At 51.6% G+C, this 25,907-nt stretch overlaps 1 protein-coding gene across 1 annotated transcript; it reads right to left on the bottom strand.

Annotated features, from left to right (window-relative positions):
* Nucleotides 1–14,221: 14,221 nt before the first annotated feature.
* Nucleotides 14,222–25,599, bottom strand: LOC101933485 (epididymal sperm-binding protein 1-like). Its single transcript, XM_024112343.3, has 9 exons — nt 25,375–25,599; nt 24,073–24,237; nt 22,837–23,001; nt 21,315–21,470; nt 20,407–20,571; nt 18,352–18,516; nt 16,658–16,822; nt 15,471–15,639; nt 14,222–14,429 (listed from the first exon to the last, which is right to left on the bottom strand). Exons 1-8 carry the CDS (start codon nt 25,481–25,483, stop codon nt 15,476–15,478), a joined length of 1,254 nt encoding a protein of 417 aa, XP_023968111.3. The 5' UTR covers nt 25,484–25,599; the 3' UTR covers nt 14,222–14,429; nt 15,471–15,475.
* Between the last annotated feature and the right edge of the window lie 308 nt (nt 25,600–25,907).

Here is a 25,907-nt window from a genome sequence, read left to right as displayed (position 1 = left end):
AGAGCGCGGGCGGGGAGGGGGCGGGGAGCCCCGGCGGCCAATCGGATTCCGACCCATGCCCCGCCCCCACCCCTGCTCGGGACCCAAGCCCCGCCCATCAAAGCTCCGCCCCCTCCCTCCCTCGTAGCCCCACCCTCAAAGTCTGCTACAGACCCCGCTCCACAGAGCCCCGCCCCCTCCCCTCATCACCTGCCACAGGCCCCGCCCCTCCCCTCAGAGTCCCGCCCCTCCCCTCACAGCCTCCCCTTTCCCATATTACCTGCCACAGGCCCCGCCCCTCCCCTCAGAGCCCCGCCCCTCCCCTCCCCTCATCACCTGCCACAGGCCCTGCCCCCTCCCCTCACAGCCCCCCCTTCCCCATATCACCTGCCACAGGCCCCGCCCCTCCCCTCAGAGCCCCTCCCCTCCCCTCATCTAGGGTGATCAGACGCCCCGATTTTATCGGGACTGTCCCGATATTTACTTATTTGTCCTGTGTCCTGACCTACCTTCGGTCGGGACGCGAATTGTCCCAATACTTTGCCTCCGCTCACAGGCGGAGCAGAGCCCAGAGGGGCCTTGAGCGCCCCCAGTCCCGACTCTGCCCCCTCCTTCCCCCATTGGATCCCTCCCCAAATTGCTGCCCTGGCCCCACCTCAAGCCCTGCCCCCTCACTGCCCCATTGAATCCCTCCCCAAATCCCCACCCTGGCCCTGCCTTTTTCCCAAGCACACGTCGCATTTCTCCTCCTCCCCCATCCCTCCCAGGCTTGCGCTGATCAGCTGTATGGCGGTCCAAGCGCTGGAGGGAGGGGGGAGGTGGAGACGGAGCGGAGGCATGCTGGTGGGGGGGGCGCGGCGTGTAGCTCCGGAGGCCGTTTTTTTTTTCTCCGCCCCCCTCCCTCCCCCACGTCCCAATATTTCACCTGTGTGATCTGGTCACCCTACCCTCATCACCTGCCACAGGCCCCACCCCTCCCCTCCCAGCCCCTTCCCCATATTACCTGCCACAGGCCCCAGCCCTTTTCTCATCCCCACCCCACATCTCCAGCAGGGTGGTGCCGACCTCCAAGGGCAGGACCCTGAGGTGGCTCCTTCTGTGGTGACGGGGGGAGAAGTCCTGGGGGCTCTGCCTGGTGCCCTCCCGGCCCCATGGCCACGAATCCAGCTTCAGGCTGCCCAGGCCGCAAGGTTTGCGACACGGCCCATCCAGGCTGTGAGGACGGCGACGCGGCACCTGGTGGATACGGAGGCTCCCAGCTCATCTCCCTGCTTGTGTTGCTAAAATGCAAGTCGTTCGTTCCCTGCCACCTCCTGCCCTGGCCTCTCGAGGGCCCTGTTCACCAACTGCATGCAGCTGAGCTGATCCCATTTTCCATTGCTTGGGCCAGGTCTGTTGAATGGCTTCAGCCTAGGCAGGGCTGGCTGGCTTTGGAGGCAACACATCAGGACGATCAGGGGGCCACGCCCCCCCCCCTTTTTTACTGGCCCTAAGGGCGAGCGAGGGGGGAGGGGGCAGAGAAGAGCAGTTGGGGGTGGAGTCTGGGGGAAGAAGCGGTTCGAGGGCAGAGCCTTGGGGGGAAAAGGTGGCACGGGGGGCCAGAGCCTCGGGGGAAGGGGCAGGGTGGAGGCTTGCGGGTGAAAGAGTGGCACAGGGGTGGGACCTTAGGGGAAGGGGTGGTGCAGGGGGGCATGGTCACAGGTGCCAGTGGCCCCCACTTTTAGGAAGCTTCTGCTGCTCCTGCATCACATCCTACGGGGGAATTCACAATCTTACAATGTCGTGACGACATTTCACCATGAGATTATTGCCCAGCCAGTCTGATCCAAAATGAGCCACCTTCCCCGTGGACAGTGGACTGCACATAACCACGCTCAGACAACACACGGAAGGTGTGGATATCCCCTCCACAAATGGGAATGCAAAGACTCACCAAATTGTGACAAGAACATAACACAGGAATGACCACACTGGGCAGGGCCGGCTCCAGGGTTTTGGCTGCCCCAAGCAGCCAAAACAAAAACAAAAACAAAAAAAAGCCGCGATCGCGATCTGCGGCGGCAATTTGGCGGGAAGTCCTTCGCTCCCAGGCGGAGTGAGGGACCGTCCGCTGAATTGCCGCCGAATACCTGGACATGCCGCCCCTCTCCGGAGCTGCCGCCCCAAGCACCTGCTTGAGAAGCTGGTGCCTGGAGCCGGCCCTGACACTGGGTCAGACCATGGTCCATCTAGCCCAGTATCCTGTCTTCCAACAGTGGCCATTGCCAAGTGCTTCCGAGGGATAAACAGAACAGGGAAACAAAACATTTTGCTTTTATAGAAATGAAGCTTTTTAATTTTAGAGAAACAAAACTTTTGGATTGAGCCCCAATTTTTTTGTTGTTGAAAATTTCATTGTGTGGGAAATTTCAAAATTTGATGTTTTGTTCCAGAAACAAATTTCAAAATTGTGGAATTTCCCATGACTTGAAAATCCCAGGCCATGCATAGTTCAGCTTTAATTTAAATAATGGAGATATCCCATCTCCTAGAACTGGAAGGGAGGTCATCAAGGCCAGCCCCCTACCTTCACTAGCAGGACCAAGTACTGAGTTTGCCCCAGATCCCTAAGTGGCCCCCTCAAGGACTGAACGTTGAACTCATAAGCCTGGATTTAGCAGGCCAGTGCTCAAACCACTGAGCTATCCCTCCCCCCAGGGAGACCTGAGATCAGAATCTATCTACAGCCCCACCTAAGCACCCCCTGAGCCTTACAACACCTTGTCATGCAGGGCCATTACTCCCATATTACAGACAGGGAACAGAGGTGCATCTACACACCCCCCAAAAAAAAAAACACTGCAGAAAGTCTCAGAGCCCAGATCTATAGATTCAGGCTTGTGGGTCTCAAAACAGCCGTGTAGATGTTTCCGCTTGCTCTGGAGCTCTGGGTCTGAGATCCAGCGAGGGGGGTTGGTCTGGGAGCTCTGGTGGGAATGTCTTCGCTGCCCCACAGTGTTTTCAACCCTGCAGGGCAAGCCTGATTCCATAGCCCAAGGCTCTGAGACTTGCTGTTGTGGGGTTGTTGTTTTTTTTGCAATGTAGATGTACCCTGAGGCACAGAGAGGGTAGGTTGAGGCTGCAATTTGGAGGTGTGATTACAGCACACAGAGATATACCTGAGCTAACTAGATTGGGTAGATCCGCCCATCCTGCAATCATTCCTCGCCCTGGCAGAATAGACGTACCCTGGGTGATTGGCTCAAGGGCACACGGAAAGCCTGTGGCAAAGCAGGGGATTAAAACCTAGACTCCCACATGGTAGAAATCTAACCACTAGGCCATCTAGCCTGCCAGCTGAGCAGGGTGTGTCTACACCGCACACCCAACCCGGACTCTGACTCAAGTCTGAGACCAAGGCCCACTTCTGTCCACACACAAACCAGTCTGACTCAGCACAGCATTTTGCAATGTGGACGCAGCCCAAGTCGCAGCCCTGAGGCAGAAGGGCTGTGTGGCGCAGAGTGGGCATGCTGGCATGGCTGGGAGACCCGGGTCCAGCATCTGTAACAGAGCTGGGCTGAATGTGCAGCGTGGACGTACCCGGTGCTTCATTTGTGATGAAAGAGGTGCCCGGGCTCAAGCAATTTTTGTACTTTCATAACTGATGCGGCAAGCCCAGATGTGCCGAGGCTCTGACAAGGAAGTCCCCATCCCGACTGCAAAACTGTCTGGTAAAGTTTTGAATGTATTTACTGAAATGCCAGTTCCGGAAGCTTTGAAATATTCTGAATTTAAGAAAGCTGTTTTATAAAGGTTTCAAATTACTCCTGAAGTATACGGGTTGAGATTAAGGCCTAGTCTACACTGGGGGGGTTGTCGATGTAAGATATGCAACTTCAGCTACGGGAATACTGTAGCTGAAGTCGATATATCTTATTCCGATTTACCTCCCGTCCTCACGGCGTGGGATTGACGGCCGCGGTTCCCCCGTCGACTCCGCTACCGCCACTCACTCCGGTGGAGTTCCGGAGTCGATGGGGAGCGCGTTCGGGGATCGATATATCGTGTCTTAACGAGACACGATATATCCATCCCCGATAAATCAATCTCTACCCGCCGATACGGCAGGTAGTCTGGACATACCCTTAGAAATCCTAAAAGGGGGGAATACAGGGGTGTGGACTGTCACGTCCACCTATGCTCCGTGCGCTGAGGAGGCTGTCTGTGGTAGGACCATCCTCTTAAACCAAGTATCAGGGGATAGCCGTGTTAGTCTGTATCTACAAAAACAACAAGGAGTCTGGTGGCACCTTAAAGACTAACAGATTTATTTGGGCATAAGCTTTCGTGAGTAAAAACCTCACTTCTTCGGATGCATAGAGTGAAAGTTACAGATGCAGGCATTATATACTGACACATGGAGAGCAGGGAGTTACTTCACAAGTGGAGAACCAGTGTTGACAGGGCCAATTCAATCAGGGTGGATGTAGTCCACTCCCAATAATAGATGAGGAGGTGTCAATTCCAGGAGAGGAAAAGCTGCTTCTGTAGTGAGCCAGCCACTCCCAGTCCCTATTCAAGCCCAGATTAATGGTGTTGAATTTGCAAATGAATTTTAGTTCTGCTGTTTCTCTTTGAAGTCTGTTTCTGAAGTTTTTTTGTTCAATGATAGTGACTTTTAAATCTGTAATAGAATGACCAGGGAGATTGAAGTGTTCACTTACTGGCTTATGTATGTTACCATTCCTGATGTCCGATTTGTGTCCATTTATTCTTTTGCGGAGGGACTGTCTGGTTTGGCCAATGTACATGGCAGAGGGGCATTGCTGGCACATGATGGCATATATGACATTAGTGGATGTGCAGGTGAATGAGCCCCTGATGGTGTGGCTGATGTGGTTGGGTCCTCTGATGCTGTTGCCAGAGTAGATATGGGGACAGAGTAGGCAACGAGGTTTGCTACAGGGATAGGTTCCTGGGTTGGTGTTTCTGTGGTGTGGTGTGTAGTTGCCGGTGAGTATTTGCTTCAGGTTGGGGGGTTGTCTGTAAGCAAGGACTGGCCTGCCTCCCAAGGTCTGTGAGAGTGAGGGATCATTTTCCAGGATAGGTTGTAGATCGTGGATAATGCGCTGGAGAGGTTTTAGCTGGGGGCTGTATGTGATGGCCAGTGGTGTTCTGTTATTGTCCTTGTTGGGCCTGTCCTGCAGTAGGTGATTTCTGGGTACCCGTCTTGCTCTGTCAATCTGTTTCCTCACTTCCCCAGGTGGGTATTGTAGTTTTACAAATGCTTGATAAAGATCTTGTAGGTGTTTGTCTCTGTCTGAGGGGTTGGAGCAAATTCGGTTGTATCTTAGGGCTTGGCTGTATGTGGCGGGCCCGATCCCAAACCCATTGCAGACATCCTGGGCTTTGGATTAGAGGCCCAGCATGCCACCGCCCAGGCCTGATACTGATTCACCCCAGCAGGGCTCTCAGCCACTGGGGAAGAGGTACAGTCTTTACCTTCAGCTCTGGATCCGTGCAAAGGGGAAGTCACACTGGATCCAGGAGTGCACAGATGTGTGCTGGTGTTTGAGAGGACCATCCTGTTCCTGGCGCAGACATCAATGGAGTGCTTCACCAAGGCTGGATGGAGCAGGGGCGCTGGACATCTCTGCCTCTTACAACACCAGCCCCTTGCGAGAAGACACAGCTCTCGGCTGGAGAAGGATTTAATTGCTTTGTAGGGGCGGTCGCATTTCCAAAGCTTTGAAATATCCTAGCACCTCTGGGATCTGTTGGAAGGCGCTATCCCCACCCCCAGGAGACAATTACCACGCCTTCCCTGCTCCCAGTTCACGCTGTGCGTCTGCCAATCTGAAACGCTTACTGGTGCCTTCGGCAAACCTTGGGGGAGCATCACCCAGGGTCAATCCTGAGCCAGCCCCTGACTGCAGTGAGGTCAGGGCTGGATTCTGATCTCGGCTTCCCCAGAGTCAATCTGGAGTCACACCTGACCAAGATGAAGTTGTTCTGGATTGGTTTAAATGTGAACAGAATCCAGTCCATGTTCTTTAGAAATAACCCCTGGTGCTGGAGACGCAGGCTTGTATCTCCTCTCTGCCCTCAGTTCAAAACCACAGACCAGTTCCTAGACTGCAGATCTCGAAGGGACAATTATGTGTGTCTCATCTGGCCTCCAGCACGGTGCAGGCCAGGGGGTTTCTCCGAATTAGTTCTTGTTTCCGTTCCAATAGCTGTGGTTGAACTGGAGCATATCCATTTTTATGAGATGCAGGATCCGAAGAGCAAATCCAGCTGTGCCCCCACAGGGTCTGTTTCTGGGGTGTGATCCTTTTCCTTAGTCACTCACGTATAATAGCACAGAAATTGTATGTTAGAAAGCCCACCCTTGGTAATAGGTAAATCAAGATTTTAGAAGAAGATAAATGCTCATCTCCTCCTCAGGTGGTGTGGCTGAGTGATTAAGGCAATGAAGTGTTATATATTGTGCTCTTGATACGTGGGTTCAAATCCCACCTTTGTTAAACCTGCTTATTCTTCGTCCCTTCACAAACATCATCTTTCTCCCTGAGTTCTGCCCCGCACTCATTGCTACGTTCACATTCAGGGACCGTGCGAAAGAACCGGGCAAAGTCCCTGCGTTACAGATTCAGTTCATGAGCGGCGCTTGCTTTTGGGAGCAACAAAGTTTCGACTTCATTGGAGAAACCAGCCCTCAGTAACAGGCAGCTCCATTTTGTCTTCATTCTCATTTCGCCTCATGATACCACCATGATTGTATGCACCTGGTGCAAAGTCAGCATGACACACGTTCATCTTCTTCCTATATGGCATATCCATCACTGGAGGTTTGCAACCAAGGTACCCCATTGTGTATGGACCTCTGCTAATCTCTTTGGGGATGAGTAGTCCTTTTGATCCACCCTTCGTCCATCCCAGATCTTCTTTTTCTGCTTTGTGTTCTTCTGCCATCGACTTTCCCTTCCGGTGCCCGTAAACATGCGTCTCTCGCGGAACCTTTTAAAACGTCCCCTGCAAATTGAACCTTTCTTTTCATAAGCCGTCCAATTAACATTTGCTCAGTTCCAGTCATCTCCAGTGCTTTGTTGTTGGTTACATGGTCTCGCCATGATATTTTCAGAATTCTCTTGTAACACCATCATTCGAAGGATTGTAATTTCTTTATTATCGATTGTTGGAATGTCCATGTTTCCAGCTGTAATTTAACACAGACCAAATGTACGTTTGCAAGAGTTAGAATTTAGTCTTCAGATTTATGTCCCTTCTCATCAGAGGTTTCTTCTTCCAGAATATCTCTTGCACTCTTGCTATTCTGGTGCTGACTTCAGTATCCAGTCTTTCATCTTCTGTTGTAGTGCTTCCTAACTAGCAATAATTGCTCTCTTGTTGTATGGTTGTCTTTCACTGAAATCTTGTATGTTTTCCAAGGATCCTTGCATGCCACCGTAGTTTTTGTCTTGTCCACATTCAACTCTAGACCATATTCTTTGCCATATTCGTATATAATCTCCACCTTCTTCTGAATCACCCAACAGCACCGTGTCATCTGCATAATGAATGTTATTCGCTCATTTTCCATTCATCTTAATACCTTCCTGTTTCCTCGATTAATTTAATCAAATACTACTATAAATGTCAAATAAAGTCAGTGACATCATACCGCCTTATCTCACTCCTCTCTAGATCTCTATTAGATTTTCATTTTCATTTCCCATTATAATTGTCTTCTGATTCCAGTATAATTGTTTTATTACTCGGCATTCGTATCCATCAGTCCCTACAGATCTGAATATATTGAGCAGTTTGTAGTGGTAGCTTCTGTCAAATGCTTTTTGGAAATCAATGAAACACAAGTATATTGTTTTCACCTTTTCAACTGATCTTTCTCATATGCGCATCACAGTTTCACAATGGCGTTTATGGTGCCTTTTCCACATTCAAAATCATCTTGTTGTTTGCTTATTTCCTGATCAGTCTTTCCTTGTACTCGGTTCTGAACAACTTGCAGAAGTATCTGAGATACTCGGCTGCTTGTTCTGTAGTTGTTACAGTCCATAGCGTTGTTCGTTTCTGAGATTTGAATACACATTGAAGTTGTAAAATCCTCTGGCAAGTCTGCTGTCTCACACATGTTCTTCATTAACTCTGAGAGGCCTTTGGAGCCTTCAGCCCCTATGCTTTAAATCAGCTGGTTTTCCATCACAACCTACTGCTTTTCCATTCAGACGTCTCTTTATTGCTACCATGCTGTCTTCATCCATTATTGACAGGCGCTTATTTGATTGATCTCTAGTTGAAATTTTTCAGGCCTATCATCACCATATAATTCATTCCTATATTCTCACCATCTCTCGTTCTTGTCTTGAGGGCCTGTCAGTCATGGTTCCTTTTTGTCCATAAGACTCATAGACTCATAGACTTTAAGGTCAGAAGGGACCATTATGAACATCTGGTCTGACCTCCCGCATGATGCAGGCCACAAAGCCGTCCCAACCCTTTCCCTTGACTCTGCTGTTGAAATCCCCAAATCCTCTTGTTTAGAGACTTCAAGTAGCAGAGAATCCTCCAGCTAGCGACCCCCGCCCCATGCTGCGGAGGAAGGCGAAAAACCTACAGGGCCTCTGCCAATCTACCCTGGAGGAAAATTCCTTCCCGACCCCAAATATGGCGATCAGTAGAACCCCGAGCATGTAGGCAAGATTCTCCAGCCAGACCCTCATTGGCCATTGATATTATGTACCAGCGATGGCACGCTGTTCATTTGACTAAAATCACATTATCCCATTAAACCATTCCCTCCATAAACTTATCTAGCTTAATCTTAAAACCAGACAGGTCCTTCGCCCCCACCGTTTCCCTCGGAAGGCTGTTCCAATATTTCACCCCCCTGACGGTCAGAAACCTTCGTCTAATTTCAAGCCTAAACTTTCCCACGGCCAGTTTATATCCATTGGTTCTCGTGTCCACATTAGTACTGAGCTGAAATAATTCCTCTCCCTCCGTGGTATTTATTCCTCTGATATATTTAAAGAGAGCAATCATATCCCCCCTCAGCCTTCTTTTGGTTAGGCTAAACAACCCGAGCTCCTCTAGTCTCCTTTCATACGACAGGTTTTCCATTCCTCTGATCATCCTAGTCGCCCTTCTCTGTACCCGTTCCAGTTTGAGTTTATCTTTTTTAAACATGGGAGACCAGAACTAAGCGTCGTATTGGTCACTTTCCTTCTGTAATCAAACCTTTTGTTTATTTTCTTTATCCAGTTCTTCAAATTATTTGCATTTCTCATTCAGCCATTAAGACTTTGCTGATCTGCATTTATTATTTATCACTTTAGCTAGTCTTTGGTATTTGTTTTCTGTTGTCGATCCGTGTGCTTTTTCTTTCCTTCTTTCATCTAGCAGAGCAATGATTTCGTCTATTTTCAGGGGCTTTTAGTAGCTAGTAACTTCTTGCCTACATGTTTATCTGCAGGTTCTTTGATAGCATCTCTGAGATGTTCCCAAGTTAATTGGTCCTTGTTTTCATGAATGCACACATTACATGGGTTAAAAACTGGCTAACTGACAGGTCTCAAAATGTGATTGTAAATGGGGAAACATTCTCAAGCAGGGTTGTTTCCAGTGATGTCCCGCAGGAATCAGTTGTTGGGCCTGTGATAACATTTTTATCAGCGAGCTGTGGGAAAACAAAATCATCATCACTGATGAAATTCGCAGATGACACAGCGATTGGGGGACTGGTAAATGATGAGTGATGTAAATGATGTAACTGATACAGAGCGACCTGGATCAGTTGGCAAAGTGGGCGCAAGTGAACAATACACATTTTAATCATAGGCGCCAACTCCGTGGGTGCTCTGGGGCTGGAGCACCCACAGAGAAAAATTGGTGGGTGCCTAGCACCCACCGGCAGCTCCCCACCCCAGCTCGCCTCCGCCTCCTCCCCTGAGCGCGCCGCCACGTCCTGCTTCTCCCCCCTCCCTTCCTTCCTCCCTCCCAGCGCTTGTGCCGCGAAACAGCTGTTTCACGCGGCAAGTCTGGGAGGGAGGGGAGAGGAGGGGGAACGCGGTGTGGCCGGGGCGGGGATTTTGGGTAGGGGTCCAAATGGGGCAGGGAGGGGGTGGAGTCAGGGCGGGGCTGGGGGCTGGGCCGGGGCCGGGGGGGGCGCGAGCACCCACCGGCGCCAACAAAAGTTGGCGCCTGTGATTTTAATATGGCCAAATGTAAAGTCGTCCATCTAGGAACAAAGAACGTTGGCCCTACCTACAGGCTAGGGGAGTCTCTCCTGGGAAGCAGCGACTCTGAGAAAGATTTGGGGGTTGCGGTGGATAATCAGTTGAACATGAGCTCCCAGTGCGACGCTGTGGGCAAAAAGGGCTAATGTGATCCTGGGATGAGCAAATCAGGGAATCTCGAGTAGGAGCAGAGAGTTATTTTACCTCTGCATTTGGCAGTCCATAGCGTTGTTCTTTTCTGAGATTTGGATACACATTGAAGTTCTAAAATCCTCTGGCAAGTCTGCTGTCTCAAACATGTCCTTCTTTAACTCTGAGAGGCCTCCGCTGCTGGGATCCTGTGTCCAGTTCTGGTGCCCACATTGAAGAAGAATGTTGATACGTTGGAGAGGGGTCAGAGAAGAGCCACGAGAATGATTGAAGGGTTATAAAACCTGCCTCAGAGTGATGCAACCAAGGAGCTCAAACTATTTAGTTTAACAAGGAGAAGGTTAAATGGTGACTTGATCACAGGCTTTCGGAGCCTACAGGGAAACAGAAATTTGTTTTCATTCCAGCAGAGAAAGGTCTAACACGATCCAGTGGCTGGAAGTTGAAGCTAGACAAATTCAGACTGGCAATAAGGTATAAATTATTAACAGTGAGGGTAATTAACCATTAGAACACTTTACCAAGTGCTGGGCGGGGGAATTCTCTATCACTGGTCACATTTAGAAAGCTTGACGGGCCGTTTTTCTAAACGATTGGCTCTCGGTCAAACGGGAATGGCTGCTACTCTGAAACCTGTTCTAAAGTCTGTGTCACACAGGAGGTCAGAGAAGATGATCACAATAGTCCCCTCTTACTTTATAGTCTCTGATTCCGCAGGCACTTGAGGCCCATGCCCAGGGCTGGATTAAGGGCTAGGCACTATGGGCCTGGATGTACAGAGGAATTTAACTGTTGCAGCGCTGAGTGTTGCAGGACCTATGCTGTGGTCCTGGAAGATCACAGGAATGTGCTGCGATTCACAAAGCCCGAGCACCGCGCCTAGGTGGCTGCACAATGAATGCAGGGAGAAAGGGGTCAGAGAATAAGAGCGGCCAGAGCCAGCATACTAGGCAGGGAGCTGCCGATCAGAGGAGGCGTGTGCTAAGCCCCCACCCTTCTCTCAGAGGGAGGGGCCTAAGTCCAGAGAGCAGGGAGGTGCCCTTTTCTGCTTGGAATCCACAACCAGGAGCTTTCTCTGGAGCTCGGTACCTCTGGTGTTTTGGTGAGCAGCGTCCCTCTCATAACTATGAGCCCAGAGGTTGGAGAACTCCTCTGGAAGCCATGTTCCCATTCCTCCCCTGCAACCATGTTTTGGTCCCATGAGGCATTGCAAACCCTTCCCAAAATGCCCTGTGGCGAGTTGCACTGTGGGAGAGCTTTACGGGAGCCCCTCCTTGCACGAACTTGCCCGAGGTTCCCGAGCCAGTGGGCGGCCTTTGCACACTGGGCCGGCTCCAGGCACCAGCATTCCAAGCAGGTGCTTGGGGCGGCAATCTGCAAGGGGCGGCGGTCCGTGTGTTTTTGCCGCCCCAAGCAGCGCGCCGAATTGCCGCCGCGGATGGCGGGGGCAGTCCGTGTGCCGTTAGGGCGGCACGCACATTTCGGCAGCAATTTGGCGGCAGCTTCTATGTTCAGCTGCCCGTGGTGGCAATTTGGTGGCTTCTGTCTTCCAGCTGAAGACAGAAGCTGCCGCCGAATTGCCACCTCCACGGAAACACGCGGGCTGCCCTAACGGCACATGGACTGCCCCCGCAGTCCGCGCCGGCAATTCGGCGCGCTGCTTGGGGCGGCAAAAACAATAGAGCCGGCCCTGTTTGCACATGCCCACCACATCGGGCCCGGCAAGGCTGTGAATAGTTCTCGGAGACAGGCCTCCTGGTGTGGGGGGCTGCAGAGCACAGGCCCTGAGGCAGAAACATAGGCACGGAGGGAAATTTTTGCTGCAAAAAAGCCCCCCAAAAAGCCCTGGTGGAACGTGGTCTCACCCCAGCCCTGACCCGTCTGTGACATGGTGCCACCCAACTCCCACACTGACCGGGATATTGCAGCATCGCCCGAAAACAAATCAAACCACCTTCACCTCACTCTCAGCCACCCCCCACTTTTTTCCAATTAATTTCATTGTTGTCTATCTGCTGCCTGCGTCTCCTCGCAATCCCCCGGGCACGACCATTATCGATGCCCAACAGAGCCACTTTGCACTTCCTTTTTAACAAGCCCCAGTGGAATTCGCTTTGGTTACCCGCTGTTAATGAGGTAGCCGAGGCGCACGTCTTCCCCCAAGGGGAGGGAGTTGTGGGTCTGCTTCTAGACTCTACATTGGGCCTGGCATCAGCGCGGCCAGATGTGGCCTCTGTGTTTGGCTGGTGTTTTGGTGCCCACCTCCAGACATCTCAGCCCTGGTTTTCAGCACCCAGGATGACAATTAAAGCAAAGAGATCAACCCTCTTTTTCAATTTTGAATCCCTCCATTGGCTACCCCTTCTCTAGCACATCAGACTTACGTGGTCTTCACTTTCAAGGCCCTTCCTGGTGTATTCCCCGCTCCACCCTGGGCCAAGACCATCACGCTGACCACTGAGAATAGCTAGTGGGCTAATGTGATCCTGGGACATGTAAACATGGGAATCTTGAGGAGGAGCAGAGCGGTTACGTGCCCTCTGCATTTGGCCCTGGGGCGACCGCTGCTGGGATCCTGTGTCCAGTCCTGGTGGCCAGAATTCAAAGAAGGAGGCTGAGAAGTTGGAAAGGGCTCAGAGAAGAGCTGCGAACATGATGAAAGGGTTGGAAAACTTGGACTCCAGGAGCTGAGTTGGTTTATTTTAACACAGAGGAGGTGGAGGGGGAAGGATCAGTATCTACACGAGGAACAAATATTAAATAATGGACTTGCCAGTCTAGCCGACAAAGCTCTAACGAGATCCAATGGCCGGAAGTTGAATTAAATGAATTCAGACTGGAAATAAGGCGCACATTTTTAACAGGGAAGGTAATTAACCATTGGAATGATTTACCAGGGGTCACGGTGGATTCCCCATCACTGGGGATTTTTATATCAAACCTGAATGTTTTTCTAAAAGATCTGCTCTAGCTCAGACAGGAATTGTTTCGGGGAAGTTCTCTGGCCTGTGTTTTACAGGAGATCGGACTAGACGATCATAATGGCCCCTTCTGGCCTTCGAATCTATGGGATCTATGAACATTTGGACTTAAACCAGCCTCAGCTGCATTGGCGTCAATAGGGCCGGATCCCCAGTTGGTGTGAATCAGCCATCGCTCCATTGGAGTCAATGGGGCAGGCCCCCAGCTGGTGTCAATGGGTGCTGTTCCATTACTGCAATCAAGTCAGCAACACTCCATCATTTAAATACTGACCCATATCCACTGAGGCCAGCTGGGGATTTGGCCCCCTTGCCATTCGCAGGCACGGAAATGATCAGTTAAGGCACCTAAAGATTCATGACAGGACCTGAGCGCTGCTGAAAACTCAGATCGTGTGTTTTTGTCACCTTAGAAATAAGAGGTGAGAACTTGACCAGAGCTTTGTCATTGATGTCAATGGAGCCAGGACTTCACCCAACCTCACAAAGAACATGGAGCCATTTCCACTGGTCATTTTGAGTCATTTCCCTGCAATTCATCGACCATGAACATAAAACTGGCCAGGCCAGGCCAGACCCAAGGTCTGTCTAGTTCAGTATCTCCGGCAATGGAAGCATGACAAGCTTCAGAGAAAGCACTGGAGAAATGTGGGGTCATCTGTCCCCGTGATGTTCCCTTTCTGACCACTAAGAGCGATCATCTTAAACCCTGAAGCATGAGGATTTATAACCCTTCCAATAAGCCATGTTCATTGGGAAATGCCCAATGTGCATCAGAAGCAAAAGCCATCGCACTGTCATTCTCACCCCAGGGAAACGGACAGGTCATTTATTGCCTTTTGCCCAGACACAGAACTCGCAGACGCCGTGTTTCAGAAGATGCTTTATTTGAATTTACTAAAATCAACTAGAGAAATGAGCACATTTAGATTTGGATCCAAGGCTGATTATGCCACTGGCATCCGTTGATCAGAAGCGATCTTCATTGGGAGAACAGAGGTGTCCAGAGCGGGGCTCATTCCTTTCATTTAATTTCGAATGTCATCGTTCTGTCTCCTCCCGGCTCTGGGGCTGTCACCTGAAAAGGACAGAAGGACAGACCTTCAGTGCCACTTCATTAGCAAGGCATCGGGACGGCAGAAAATGATCTAGGGGTCAGGGTGGATCACAACTTGAATATGAGGTTGTGAAAAAGGCAAATATAATTCTGAGGTGTATTAATGGGAGCATTGTGTGTCAGACATGGGAGGTCATTGTCCTGCTGTAGTTGGCATTGGTGAGGTCTCAGCTGGAGGACAGTGTCCAGTTTCGGGTACTGCACTTGAAGAAAGATGTCGGCAAATTGCAGAGAGTCCAGAGAAGAGCAACTAAAATGATCAGAGATTTAGAAAACCTGACCTAGGAGGGGAGGTTGAAAAAATTGGGCATGTTGAGTCTTGAGAAGAGAAGGCTGAGGGGGGAACCTGATAACAGTCTTCAAATATGCGAAAGGTTGCTAGAAAGAGGATGGAGAACAATTGTTCTCCACGGCCACCGAGGGACAGACAAGGAGGAATTGGCTGAGTTTGCAGCTAGGGAGATTTAGGTTAGATACTAGGAAAAACTTGCTAGCTCTACAGATAGTTCGGCTCTGGAGCAGGTTACCTAGGGGAGGTTGTGGCATCCCCGTCATTGGAGGCTTTTAAGAACAGGTTGGAAAAACACCTGTCAGGGATGGTTTAGATATATTTGGTCCTGCCTCAGCATGGGGCGGGGGGAGAGGGTGGACTTTTGAGGTCCCTTCCAGCCCTATATCACTATGATTCCATAGTTGGGTGGTTGGTAGATGTGTATGGGGGTGGTTGGATGGGTGACTGTGGATAGGGATGTATGAGTGGGTGGACGGATACGTATGGGAATGGATGGATGGATGGACACAGAGTCACTGAGATCGGGGCCCCATCACGCCGGGCGCCGCCCAGACAAAGTCAAAGAGATTGGGGTCCCCTTGCACCGGGTGCTGCAGATAGTCCCTGCCTGTAAGAGTTCCCAGTGTAAATAAACAAAAGAAGCAGGATCACACACCCCTGCTCCAGATGGGGATGCTATAGACAGAGACCATCCCATCGCTCTGTCTTACCTGTCTCAGGCAGGGCAGTAGCTCCACTGATGGTCCTGGTCGTAGTTGTCTGTGCTGGAACACCAGAACTTCCCGTTGGCCTCCGCCAGGTTGGTGCAGGTGTGGAATTTAAACTTCTTGTAGATGAAGGGGAAGACACAGAGCTTGTCGTGGGAGGGGCGGTCGTAGTCTGCAGACCAAACACACCGACAGCGGAGGAGCACTGTGGCCAGAATCACGGGTAATGCATAGCAAATGCAGGCGGCATCAGACCACGAGCAAACACTTTGTTAGATGGTTCCCCACATAGCTTAGGGCTAGGGGAGAGAGCGCGGCCCCATGACAGGGCGCCAGGCTGAGCAATGAGAGACTTGGGTGCTATGCCTGGCTCTGCTGGGTGACCTTTAGCAAGGCACAACCCAGCTCCGTGCCTCAGTTTCCCCACAACATGGGGCTAATGAGCCAAAGATGCCAAGGGGACAGGCAAAAAATGTCTGTGCAGTTGGGGGTCGCATATGCAAAATGTGTCAGGTGGTTTGTGGGTCCATGGGGAAGTGCATTTAGCCAGCTTGAACACGCACAGGTGGTTAGACACAGCCACACCCCAGATGTGTTTTTGGGGTACATCCTCTGTGGTTATTACGTGCATTAGTCAAGGCCTCTAGATATTCGTGTGAGATCTGGGGCTTTTTTTGCTGAGATCGGGGCACTGAGTGCCACCCAGACACAGTCACTGAGACTGGGGCCCCGTCATGCCGGGCGCTGCCCAGACACAGAGTTACTGAGATCGGGGCCCCGTCGGGCCGGGCACTGCCCAGACACAGAGTCGCCGAGATCGGGGCCCCGTCATGCTGGGCGCTGCCCAGACACAGAATCACTGGGATCGGGGTTGTGCCAGGCGCTACCTGGACAGACAGAGACTGACAGTCCCGGTCTCAAAGTGCTGCCAATCTAAACAGCCGCAGAAGGAGCCCCACCGCTCTGGGGCGATTTGGGGGATGGTTTTAAGAACTGCTGAACAGCTGCTACCCATGAACTTCAGCTTGCTCAGCTTTTCCTAAGGGACGGGGTGAGGGGGCCAAAAAACCAACCAACCACTTCCTAACTACTCACCCAAGGAGTCTATGACAGAGCCAGGAATTGAACCAGGCCTCCGTGAGCCAAACACCTTAACCGCCAGGCTCAGCTTCCTCTGCCTCCTGCCTTACCTGGCTTGGAGCAGTAAGTCCACTTCTTGTCCACGTCGTAATTCCGGGTGGTGCTGCACCACAGTTTTTCCGAGCTCTCCCCGTCGCTGATGCAGGTGTAGTGCACTTGTTTGTTATAGACGAAGGGGAACACACAGCTCTTTCCTGGCGCGTTCCCACCCAGAACTAGGGAGGCAAAGGGAGGTGGTTATAGACACCGCCAACACGTCCACCTGCCTACAGACTAACAGCTCCTGCATCCCACTATGACTCGGCCACCCATCACCAACAGCCAAGAAATCTCAGGTAAGTTTTCATGGATTCATAGATTCCATGACCAGATGGGTCCTCGGGGATCATCTAGTCTGACCTCCTGTGGAACACAGGCCAGTGAATGTTCCCCGATTCTCTCTGTGTTGAACCCAATAACTTGGGTTTCACTAAAGTATCTTCTAGAACGGCATCCAGTCTGGATTTGAAGTCATCATCATGGCTAAAGCATCTTCCAGGAGGGCCAACAGGAACCTGGCTTCCCAAAACCCACTGACTCTATCGCTTCTGGATCTGATTCTATGGCTGCTCCTAGACCCTGGCCTTGAACCTTTCCTGAAGGAATCCTTAGAGGCTCATTCAGCTGGTGGGAGGGGTGTGTTGAAAGCCAGGATCCCACCCATCAATCAGGTAGACTCCCATTGCCCAACTCCCATTGACATCTGCTTCCACATCTGCTTTTCTCTGACACATCCAAGTGTCACAACTTCTGATTGGCTCAGGGGCACAGCAGAGAGGTGATGAGATCATACAGGTGATCCGGAGGCTCCTGGACATAGAGGTGGGTGAAACTTTTCAGATAAAAATGTTTTTGGCTAAAAGTACAGAGTCAGTGAAACCAAAATATATTGTGAAAGCATGTCAGTTGTGTGGGATTGTTCATGTTGCAAAAATGACCAAAAACATTCAGAAAAAGTTAATTCTTCAACCTGAAACAACTTCTGCTTTCAAAATTTCCTTCTATTTTATTAAAACCGAAATTTAGATAGTTTAAAAATGTTCAAAATTTAAATGAAATTTTCTTTTCAACCCAAAAGAATTTCCCCCCCTAAATTTTCAATCAATGACAATTTTTTAAAAATTAATTTTCGGGATTCCCCCAAAATAATTTTGTTTCCTGATTTTTTAATTCACCAAAAGTTTTAAAGAAAATTTCAATTCCAGGATCCACCCAAAATGGTTCTCCCCCCCCCCCCCCCGATCTTTCAAATCACAGAAAATTTCCAACATGTTTGTTTCTGGGATCCTCCCAAAACACATTGTCCCCCAATTTTTTTTGATTAATTGAAAACTGTGGAATATTTCATTTTCTGGATAACCCGAGACAAATGTTTTTGTCATTTTTTGACTCACTGAAAATTTCAGATATTTCATTTTGGGAATCCACTCAAAACCATTTTCCTGACTTTGCAATGACAATTAAAAAAAAAAAAAAAAAAAAAAGAACTTTCATGATCCACCTGAAATGATTCCCCCACGCCCCGGGTTTTTAATTCACTGACAATTTCAAAAAAATTCATTTTCGTGGCAACTCATGACAAGTTTCCCCCTGATTTTTCAGAATCATCAGCAAGCCACAAATTAGTTATTTGCCCGGCAGTATAGGTAAAACACGAGTCAGATCTGCCCCAGAGAGAACATATGAAGCAGACTGGATACATTACTGGTATCGGGGCAGTAGCTCCACAGCTTATTCCGGTCGTAGTTCTGGCTTGTAGCGCACCAGAAATGTCCCATCTTGTCTCCAGCGTTGGTGCAGCTGTGAAATAGCTGTTTTTTGTAGACGAAAGGAAACGTGCAGCGTTGGCCATTGGAGTTCCCCCCGTAGGCTGAAAAGGCAACGAGCAAAGCAGAGTGAACAGCAGGAAATGTTTAATGATTAATTATAACTGATTTAATGTTCAGTGATTTAGATAATGGCATAGAAGCAATGAGGAGTGTGGACTCTTCGTTGTTTTTGTGGATACAGACTAACACGGCTACCCCTCTGATACTTGACATAATGACAGAGAGAACACTGAAAGTTTGCGGATGATACCAAGCCGGGAGGGGTTGCAAGTGCTTTGGAGGATAGGATTAACATTCAAAATGATCTGGACAAACTGGAGAAATGGTCTGAGGAAAATAGGATGAAATTCAATAAGGACAAATGCAAAGCGCTCCACTTAGAAAGGAACAATCAGTTGCACACAACAAACTGGGAAATGACGGCCTAGGAAGGAGTACTGCGGAAAGGGATCTGGGGGTCATGGTGGATCACAAGCTAAATATGAGTCAACAGTGTAACGCTGTTGCAAAGAAAGCAAACATCATTCTGGGATGTATTGACACGAGTATTGTAAGCAAGACACGAGAAGTCATTCTTCCGCTCTACTCCGCGCAAATTAGGCCTTAACTGGAGTATAATAGTGTCCAGTTCTGGGCGCCACATTTCAGGAAAGATGTGGAGAAATTGGAGAAAGTCCAGAGAAAAGCAACAAAAGTGATTAAAGGTCTAGAAAACATGACCTGTGAGAGAAGATTGAAAAAATGGGTTTGTTTAGTCTGGAGAAGAGACGACTGAGACGGGACATGATAACAGTTTTCAAGTACATAAAAGGTTATTACAACGAGGAGGGAGAAAAATTGTTCTTCTTAACCTCTGAGGACAGGACAAGAAGCAATGGGCTTAAATTGCAGCAAGAGAGGTCTAGGTTGGACATTAGGAAAAACTTCCTAACTGTCAGAGTGGTTAAGCACTGGAATAAATTGCCCAGGGAGGTTGTGGAATCTCCATCATTGGGGATTTTTAAGAGCAGGTTAGACAAACACCTGTCAGGGATGGTCTAGATGGTGCTTGGTCCTGCCATGAGTGCAGGGGACTGGACTAGATGACCTCTCGAGGTCCCTTCCAGTCCTAGGATTCTATGAAAGCCAAAGAGTTTTCTTAGCAAAAAAGAAAAGCCGGGGTAGGGGTGTCTCATCTCACTGCTGCAGTGAAAGCCGAAGATAATTTTTAACAGTGGGTGAATGGCGTTGTGCCTAGGAGCATGTGGAAAAATTGGAAAGAGTCCAGCGGAGGGCAACAAAAATGATTAGGGGTCTGGAGCACATGACTTATGAGGAGAGGCTGAGGGAACTGGGGTTAGTTAGTCTGCAGAAGAGAAGAGTGAGGGGGGATTTGCTAGCAGCCTTCAACTACCTGAAGGGGGGTTCCAAAGAGGATAGAGCTCGGCTATTCTCAGTGGTGGCAGATGACAGAACAAGGAGCAATGGTCTCAAGTTGCAGTGGGGGAGGTCTAGGTTGGATATTAGGAAACACTATTTCACTAGGAGGGTGGTGAAGCACTGGAATGCGTTACCTAGGGAGGTGGTGGAGTCTCCTTCCTTGGAGGTTTTTAAGGCCCGGCTTGACAAAGCCCTGGCTGGGATGATTTAGTTGGGAATTGGTCCTGCTTTGAGCAGGGGGTTGGACTAGATGACCTCTTGAGGTCCCTTCCAACCCTGCTATTCTATGATTCTATGATCCTGGGGGCCCATCTGATGGCTGCATCACAAGGAGGTGCCAGGCAATCTGGCTGCACCGGGGAAACCATTTGTAGCACGCAGCCCCACCAGCGAGCTCATTTGGCCCGCAAGACCAGGTGACAGCTCTAACTGTTCTAGAGCTCCACGTGCCAGCACGTCGTCCACAAACCTCTGTGCTGACACAGAGCGCTCTGATCACGACCAGGACTCACCCTCGCTCAAGCAGAAGCGCCAGAGATGGTCTTTGTCATAGTTGGGAGTGGTTGCACACCAGGGCCGTCCCATCTTGTCATCGACTGCCGTACAGCTGTGGTAGGTAGTGCCCTTATAGATGAAGGGGAAGACGCAAGGGGAGTTCTCCGAACTTCCCCCCACCGCTGGTGGAGAAAGGCAAGGGAGGAAAGGGTTAAAATAGGGCAGAAAGCAGGACAAAGGGCAGGCAATTTGCTGGGGGAACTGGGGGCGAATTTTCTCAACAAAACGATATTTTTTAAGTGGAAAAACTGCCGATTCACGGGAACCGAAAGCGTTTCAACATTTTGGTACATTTTGCTAGTTTTCATGCATTTTCCCACTTGAAAAGATGTCGAGGGAAAAAAGCGTGGAAATGTTTAGACATGTTTGAAATGAAAAATAAATACATTCTGGGTTCCCGGTTGGGAGCGCCTTTTTGTTTTGAAATTTAAGCTAATTAGAGAGGGGAAAAATTTTTTAAAAAAAAGGTGGAAATAGAAACAACGTTTCAAAATGAAACATTTCAACTGAGTCAAATTGAAAGAGAGTTTGGGTTTTCAGTTCATGAATATTTTCGAGGTTTCATTTTTGCCCCTTCAATCAAAGACGGGAAAAATGTTGAATTCCCCAAAATATTTCTAGGGTAGGAAAAAGACTCGTTCCCAGATCCAATGTCTCAATCTGTTGCCCAGACACAGAGTCACCGAGATCGGGGCCCCGTCGGGCCGGGCGCTGCCCAGACACAGAGTCGCCGAGATCAGGGCCCCGTCGGGCCGGGCGCTGCCCAGACACAGAGTCGCCGAGATCGGGGCCTTGTTGCACTGGGTGCTGCCTATACCAGCTGCAAAGTGCACACACTCCTTGTGTCTCTCTTGGCCCCACATACCTGCCGTGCCGCAGTACCTCCATTTATGGTCCGCATCGTAATTCCTTGTGGTGGCACACCAGGGCCGCTTGCTGTCATCCATGGTGCAACCTGTGTACCTCCTGCCTTTGTACCAGAACGGGAACGTACAGGGCTCCTCCGAGTTCCCCCCAAGCACTGGGAGAGATGAGGCAGGGGAGGGAGATGGGACGCGGGAGACATGGGAAACAGAGAGCATGCTGGGTAATGTGGCACACACTCAAACCAGAATTGCCCCAAGTTGAGCCTGTGTCCAGGTAAATAAAACCCTGAGCCCCTCAGCATTCTGTTCACTGCCCCCCAACCACTCTGGGGTAGTGCAGGGAATGGGGGTCAGGGTTATGGGGCACCGGCAGAGCTGTGGGGGAGCTAGGGTTGCCAAATTTCTAATTGCAGAAAACCGAATACCCTTGTCCCGCCCCTTCTCTGAGGCCCCACCCCCGCTCACTCCATCCCCCTCCCTCCATCGCTCGCTCTCCCCAACCCTTGCTCACTCGCTCATTTTCACTGGGCTGGGGCAGGGGATTGGGTGGGAGGGGGTGCAGGCTCTGGGGTGGGCCAGGGATGAGGGGTTTGGGGTGCAGAGGGGGCTTCAGGCTGGGGCAGGCAGTTGGGGTGTGGGATGAATGCAGGCTCTGGGGTGGGCCAGGGATGAAGGGTTTGGGGTGTGGAGGGCGCTCCAGGCTGGGGCAGAAGTTTGGGGTGCGGGAGGGGTGCAGGCTCTGGGGTGGGGCTGGGGATGAGGGGTTTGGGGGTGTGGGCTCCGGGTAGCACTGACTTCAGGCGGTTCCCGGGAAGCGGTGACATGTCCCTCTGGCTCCTAGGCAGAGGGGCGGCCAGGGAGCTCTGTGCACTGCCCCTGCCCACAGGCGCTATCCTCGCAGCTCTGATTGGCTGCAGCTCCTGGCCAATGGGAGCTGCGGAGTTGGTGCTTGGGGCTGTGCCTGCGGGTGGAGGCAGCGTGTGTAGCCCCCCTGGCCTCTCCCTTGCCTAGGAGCCGGTGAGACATGCCGGCAGCTTGCTGGGAGCCGCACAGAGCCGGGCAGGGAGCCTGTTTTAGCCCTGCTGCACTGCCAACCGGAGTTTTAACGGCCCAGTCAGCAGTGCTGATTGGAGCCACCAGGGTCCCTTTTCGACTGGGTGTTCTGGACACCTGGAAACCCTAGGGGGAGCCCAGGGCTGGGCTAGCAGGGGCTGCAGGTCAGGAGTGAGGGGCACTGGCAGAGCTTGGGGGGAGCCCAGGGCTGGGTTAGCAGGGGCTGCAGGTCGGGAGTGAGGGGCACCGGCAGGGCTGGGGGTGGGGGAAGGGCTGGGCTAGCAGGCGGCTGCGGGTTGGGAGCGAGGGGCACAGGTGAACTTGTTGGGGGAGCCCAGAGCTGGGCTAGCAGGGGGCTGTGGGTTGGGATGGGGGTCACTGGCTGAGCTGGGTCCATGGGGGGACCCTGTGCCCATCTATGTCCCTGTGCCTATGTCCCTGGCCGGGGAGGCCCCGGAGGCACCATACATGTGTCAGGGCAGGAGCTCCAACGACTGTCCGTGTCGTAGTTCGCTGTGGTGGAGCACCAGGGCTGGACCCCGTAGCTCTGCTCCGTGATGCAGGTGTGGGAGGTGCGGCCCCTGTACACAAAGGGGAAGAAGCAGGGCTCGCCGCCCGCGTTCCCGCCGTAGGCTGGGGGAAGACACAGACAGGGACCGTCAGGAGGTGGGATGCCTTGGGGGGCAGCGCAGACATGTGTGGATCCCTCACCCCACCCTGTGCTGGGTTCAGATGCTCAATAAACCCTCCTGTTTTACGCTGGCTGAGAGTCGCTCCGGTCTAGAGATCAGGGTTGCATTATTCCCTCTGGGAGTGGAGGCCCCGGGGGGTCCAGAGTGAGTGGACTCCCTGAGGGGGCCCACAGCGAGAGACAGACGTGCTAAGGCTCAGAGAGGTGCGGCTCCAGGAGGTGGAGGGGCTCAACCCCCGAAAGAGAGTGGACCCCTGAGAAGGACTGTCACACTGAAGGGGGTTCTCCCCCAGGGACCATACGGGCCAAGAGTGGGCACAATCTGTGAGTCTGTGAGAAAGGGTCTGGCGACCTATAGACAGACAGACAGATGGCAGGGGTGTACTGGGCTAGACAGACAAACAGAGAAGGGGCATATGGGGCTAGATAGAGGGGGGTGTATGGGACTAGACAGACAGATGGGGAGCGTACGGGGTTAGACAGACAGAGGGGGTATATGGGGCTAGACAGACAGATGGGGAGTGTATGGGGTTAGACAGACAGACAGAGGGGGTATATGGGACTAGACAGACAGAGGAGGGTATATGGGACTAGACAGACAGATGGGGAGTGTATGGGGCTAGACAGACAGATGGGGAGTGTATGGGGCTAGATAGACAGAGGGGGTATATGGGACTAGACAGACAGATGGGGAGTGTATGGGGCTAGACAGACAGACGGACCGTGTGGCTTTGCCCTGCCCAGCCCAGGAGGCGTGGCTGGGGTGCGTGCCAGGAAGACGGTGGCCGAGCGCCTGGACATGGGCCAGACCCACCAGCTCCGGGCGTGTGGAATCACAAGTGGGGAACACGACGGTTGTCTGTGCTGCCCAGCGCTGCCCCCCATCCCCATCCCGTCCCCTGGCATCTTCCCCATCCCCATCCTACCCCCTGGCTGCCCCCCATCCTGTCCCCCAGCTGCCCCCCATCCCGTCCCCTGGTTGCCTTCATCCCTGTCCTACCCTGGGCACTCACCCTCCTTGGAGCAGAACCTGTAGGCCTTGTCCCGGTCGTAGCTGGCGGTGGTGGCGCACCAGGGGCTGGACCAGATGCTGGACCAGATGCTGTGCTCGGTTGTGCATTCCGTGTAGACCTTGCCCTTGTAGGTGAAGGGGAAGAAGCAGGGGGCAGGGTCCGCACCTGGCCATGAACAAGGGGCAGAGATCAGAAAAGGGGACAACGGCTGCTGGGGGGCCCCTCCAAGCCTAGCAGGGAGAGCCCTGGGCCAGGGGTCAGGATGCCTGGGTTCTAGCCACGGCTCAGGGGAGAAAGGGGACGTCGCGGTTTGAGCAAGGTGGCTGGGAGCCAGGACTCCTGGGTTCTCTCCCTGGCTCTGGGAGGAGAGGGGCAGGGGGTCTAGTGGTCGTAGCAGAGTGGACTGAGAAACTTCTGCTGTCCATCTCCGACCCCCGGCCAGGCTGGTATGTCACGCACCACTTCACAAAACACACTGTGCTACTCTACACAACGACAGCGTGTCCCACTGCACTACACACGCACACTACACCACAGCCCCCAGGCCATGACACTAATCAACAACACGCTGCTCCACAACACACAGTGTATTACACTCCACAACACAACAAAACAGTCCCCTGAACAGTACAGTACGGCTCCATCGCTCAACACAGTCTGTTACACTTCACACCACACAGCTCCACAATGACAGACTGCTCCTCGGCACACATTCTCCTACACTGCTCCACAACACAGACTCTACTCCACAACACAACAGCCTGCTCTAACTCCACAACGTGCACTCTACTACACAACACAACATGCGCTTCACAACACAACATACATTCTACTACACCACACATGTGCTCCACAACACACTGCTACACAACATTCATTCTACTACACAACACAACAGCCTGCTCCACAACACAACTCAACAACACAACAGCCTGCTCCACACCACACCACTCCCCAACATGCATTCCACTACAATACACTGCTCCACAACACATACTTCACTACACAACACACTGCTCCACAACATGCATTCTACTACACAAAACACACTGTTCCACAACACGAACTTTACTCCACTACACAACATACCACTCCCCAACATGCACTCCATTGCACTACAACCCACTGCTCCACAACACGTACATTATTACACAACACAGCAGCACACTGCTCCACAACACAACAGCACACTGCTCCACAACACACACTCTACTAAACATCAACACCCTGCTGCACAGCCACACACTCTACCACACTACACACCAACACACACCGACCTGAGACAGCCCCTGCCTCCCTTACCTTGGGTCCCCTCCCAGAGCAGTGCCAGGGCCCAGGCCAGGATGCATGTGGCTATGGGTGAAGCCATTGTCCCGTCCACACTGCCCCAGCCCCAGAGCCCCAGCCCCATATATACAGCCTCCCTTGGGGCTCCTCCCCTTGGCTGCCCCCAGGGGATTGACAGATGGTTTGCCACCTCACCACCCTGCCACACCAATGGCAAATCATCAGCCCTCTGCTTCCTGAAACCTGAGCCCCCCTGCCCACACCTCACTCCTTGGCCAGACTGTCTCATTGTCCCCCACAAAGCCAAAGCCCAGAGGCCCAGATCCACAAAGGGATTTGAAATCAGTGGAAATTAGGTGCTTAAATACCTACGTGGCTTTGGAGAAGTGGGAGATTCAATCTCTCCTGGATATGGTGGGCTGGGAATTTTTGCCACAAATTTCCAGCTGGAAACGCAGCTCTGGTGCAAGTGAAACGGTGCATGGGGAAAAGTGGCTTTTGACCCATTGCTTATCTTGAAAAAGGAACATTTGAAATTGTTGAAAGGA

The sequence above is a fragment of the Chrysemys picta genome, chromosome 17 (genome assembly GCF_011386835.1).
Source record: "Chrysemys picta bellii isolate R12L10 chromosome 17, ASM1138683v2, whole genome shotgun sequence".
Lineage (NCBI taxonomy): Eukaryota > Metazoa > Chordata > Testudines > Emydidae > Chrysemys > Chrysemys picta.
The sequence above is the reverse complement of the archived record's forward strand: the minus strand, read 5'-3'. Positions and strand labels throughout refer to the sequence as shown.

Bases quoted from the DNA above. Each gene is read 5' to 3' on its own strand.
- LOC101933485 (XM_024112343.3), bottom strand. From the start codon at position 25,483: ATGGGGCTGGGGCTCTGGGGCTGGGGCAGTGTGGACGGGACAATGGCT. The intron at 23,002-24,072 runs GTGAGTGCCCAG...GTCTTCCCCCAG, and splicing joins CAGGTTCTGCTCCAAGGAGG to CCTACGGCGGGAACGCGGGC. The intron at 16,823-18,351 runs GTAATGTATCCA...TTGCCTCCCTAG, and splicing joins GAGCTACTGCCCCGATACCA to TTCTGGGTGGGAACGCGCCA.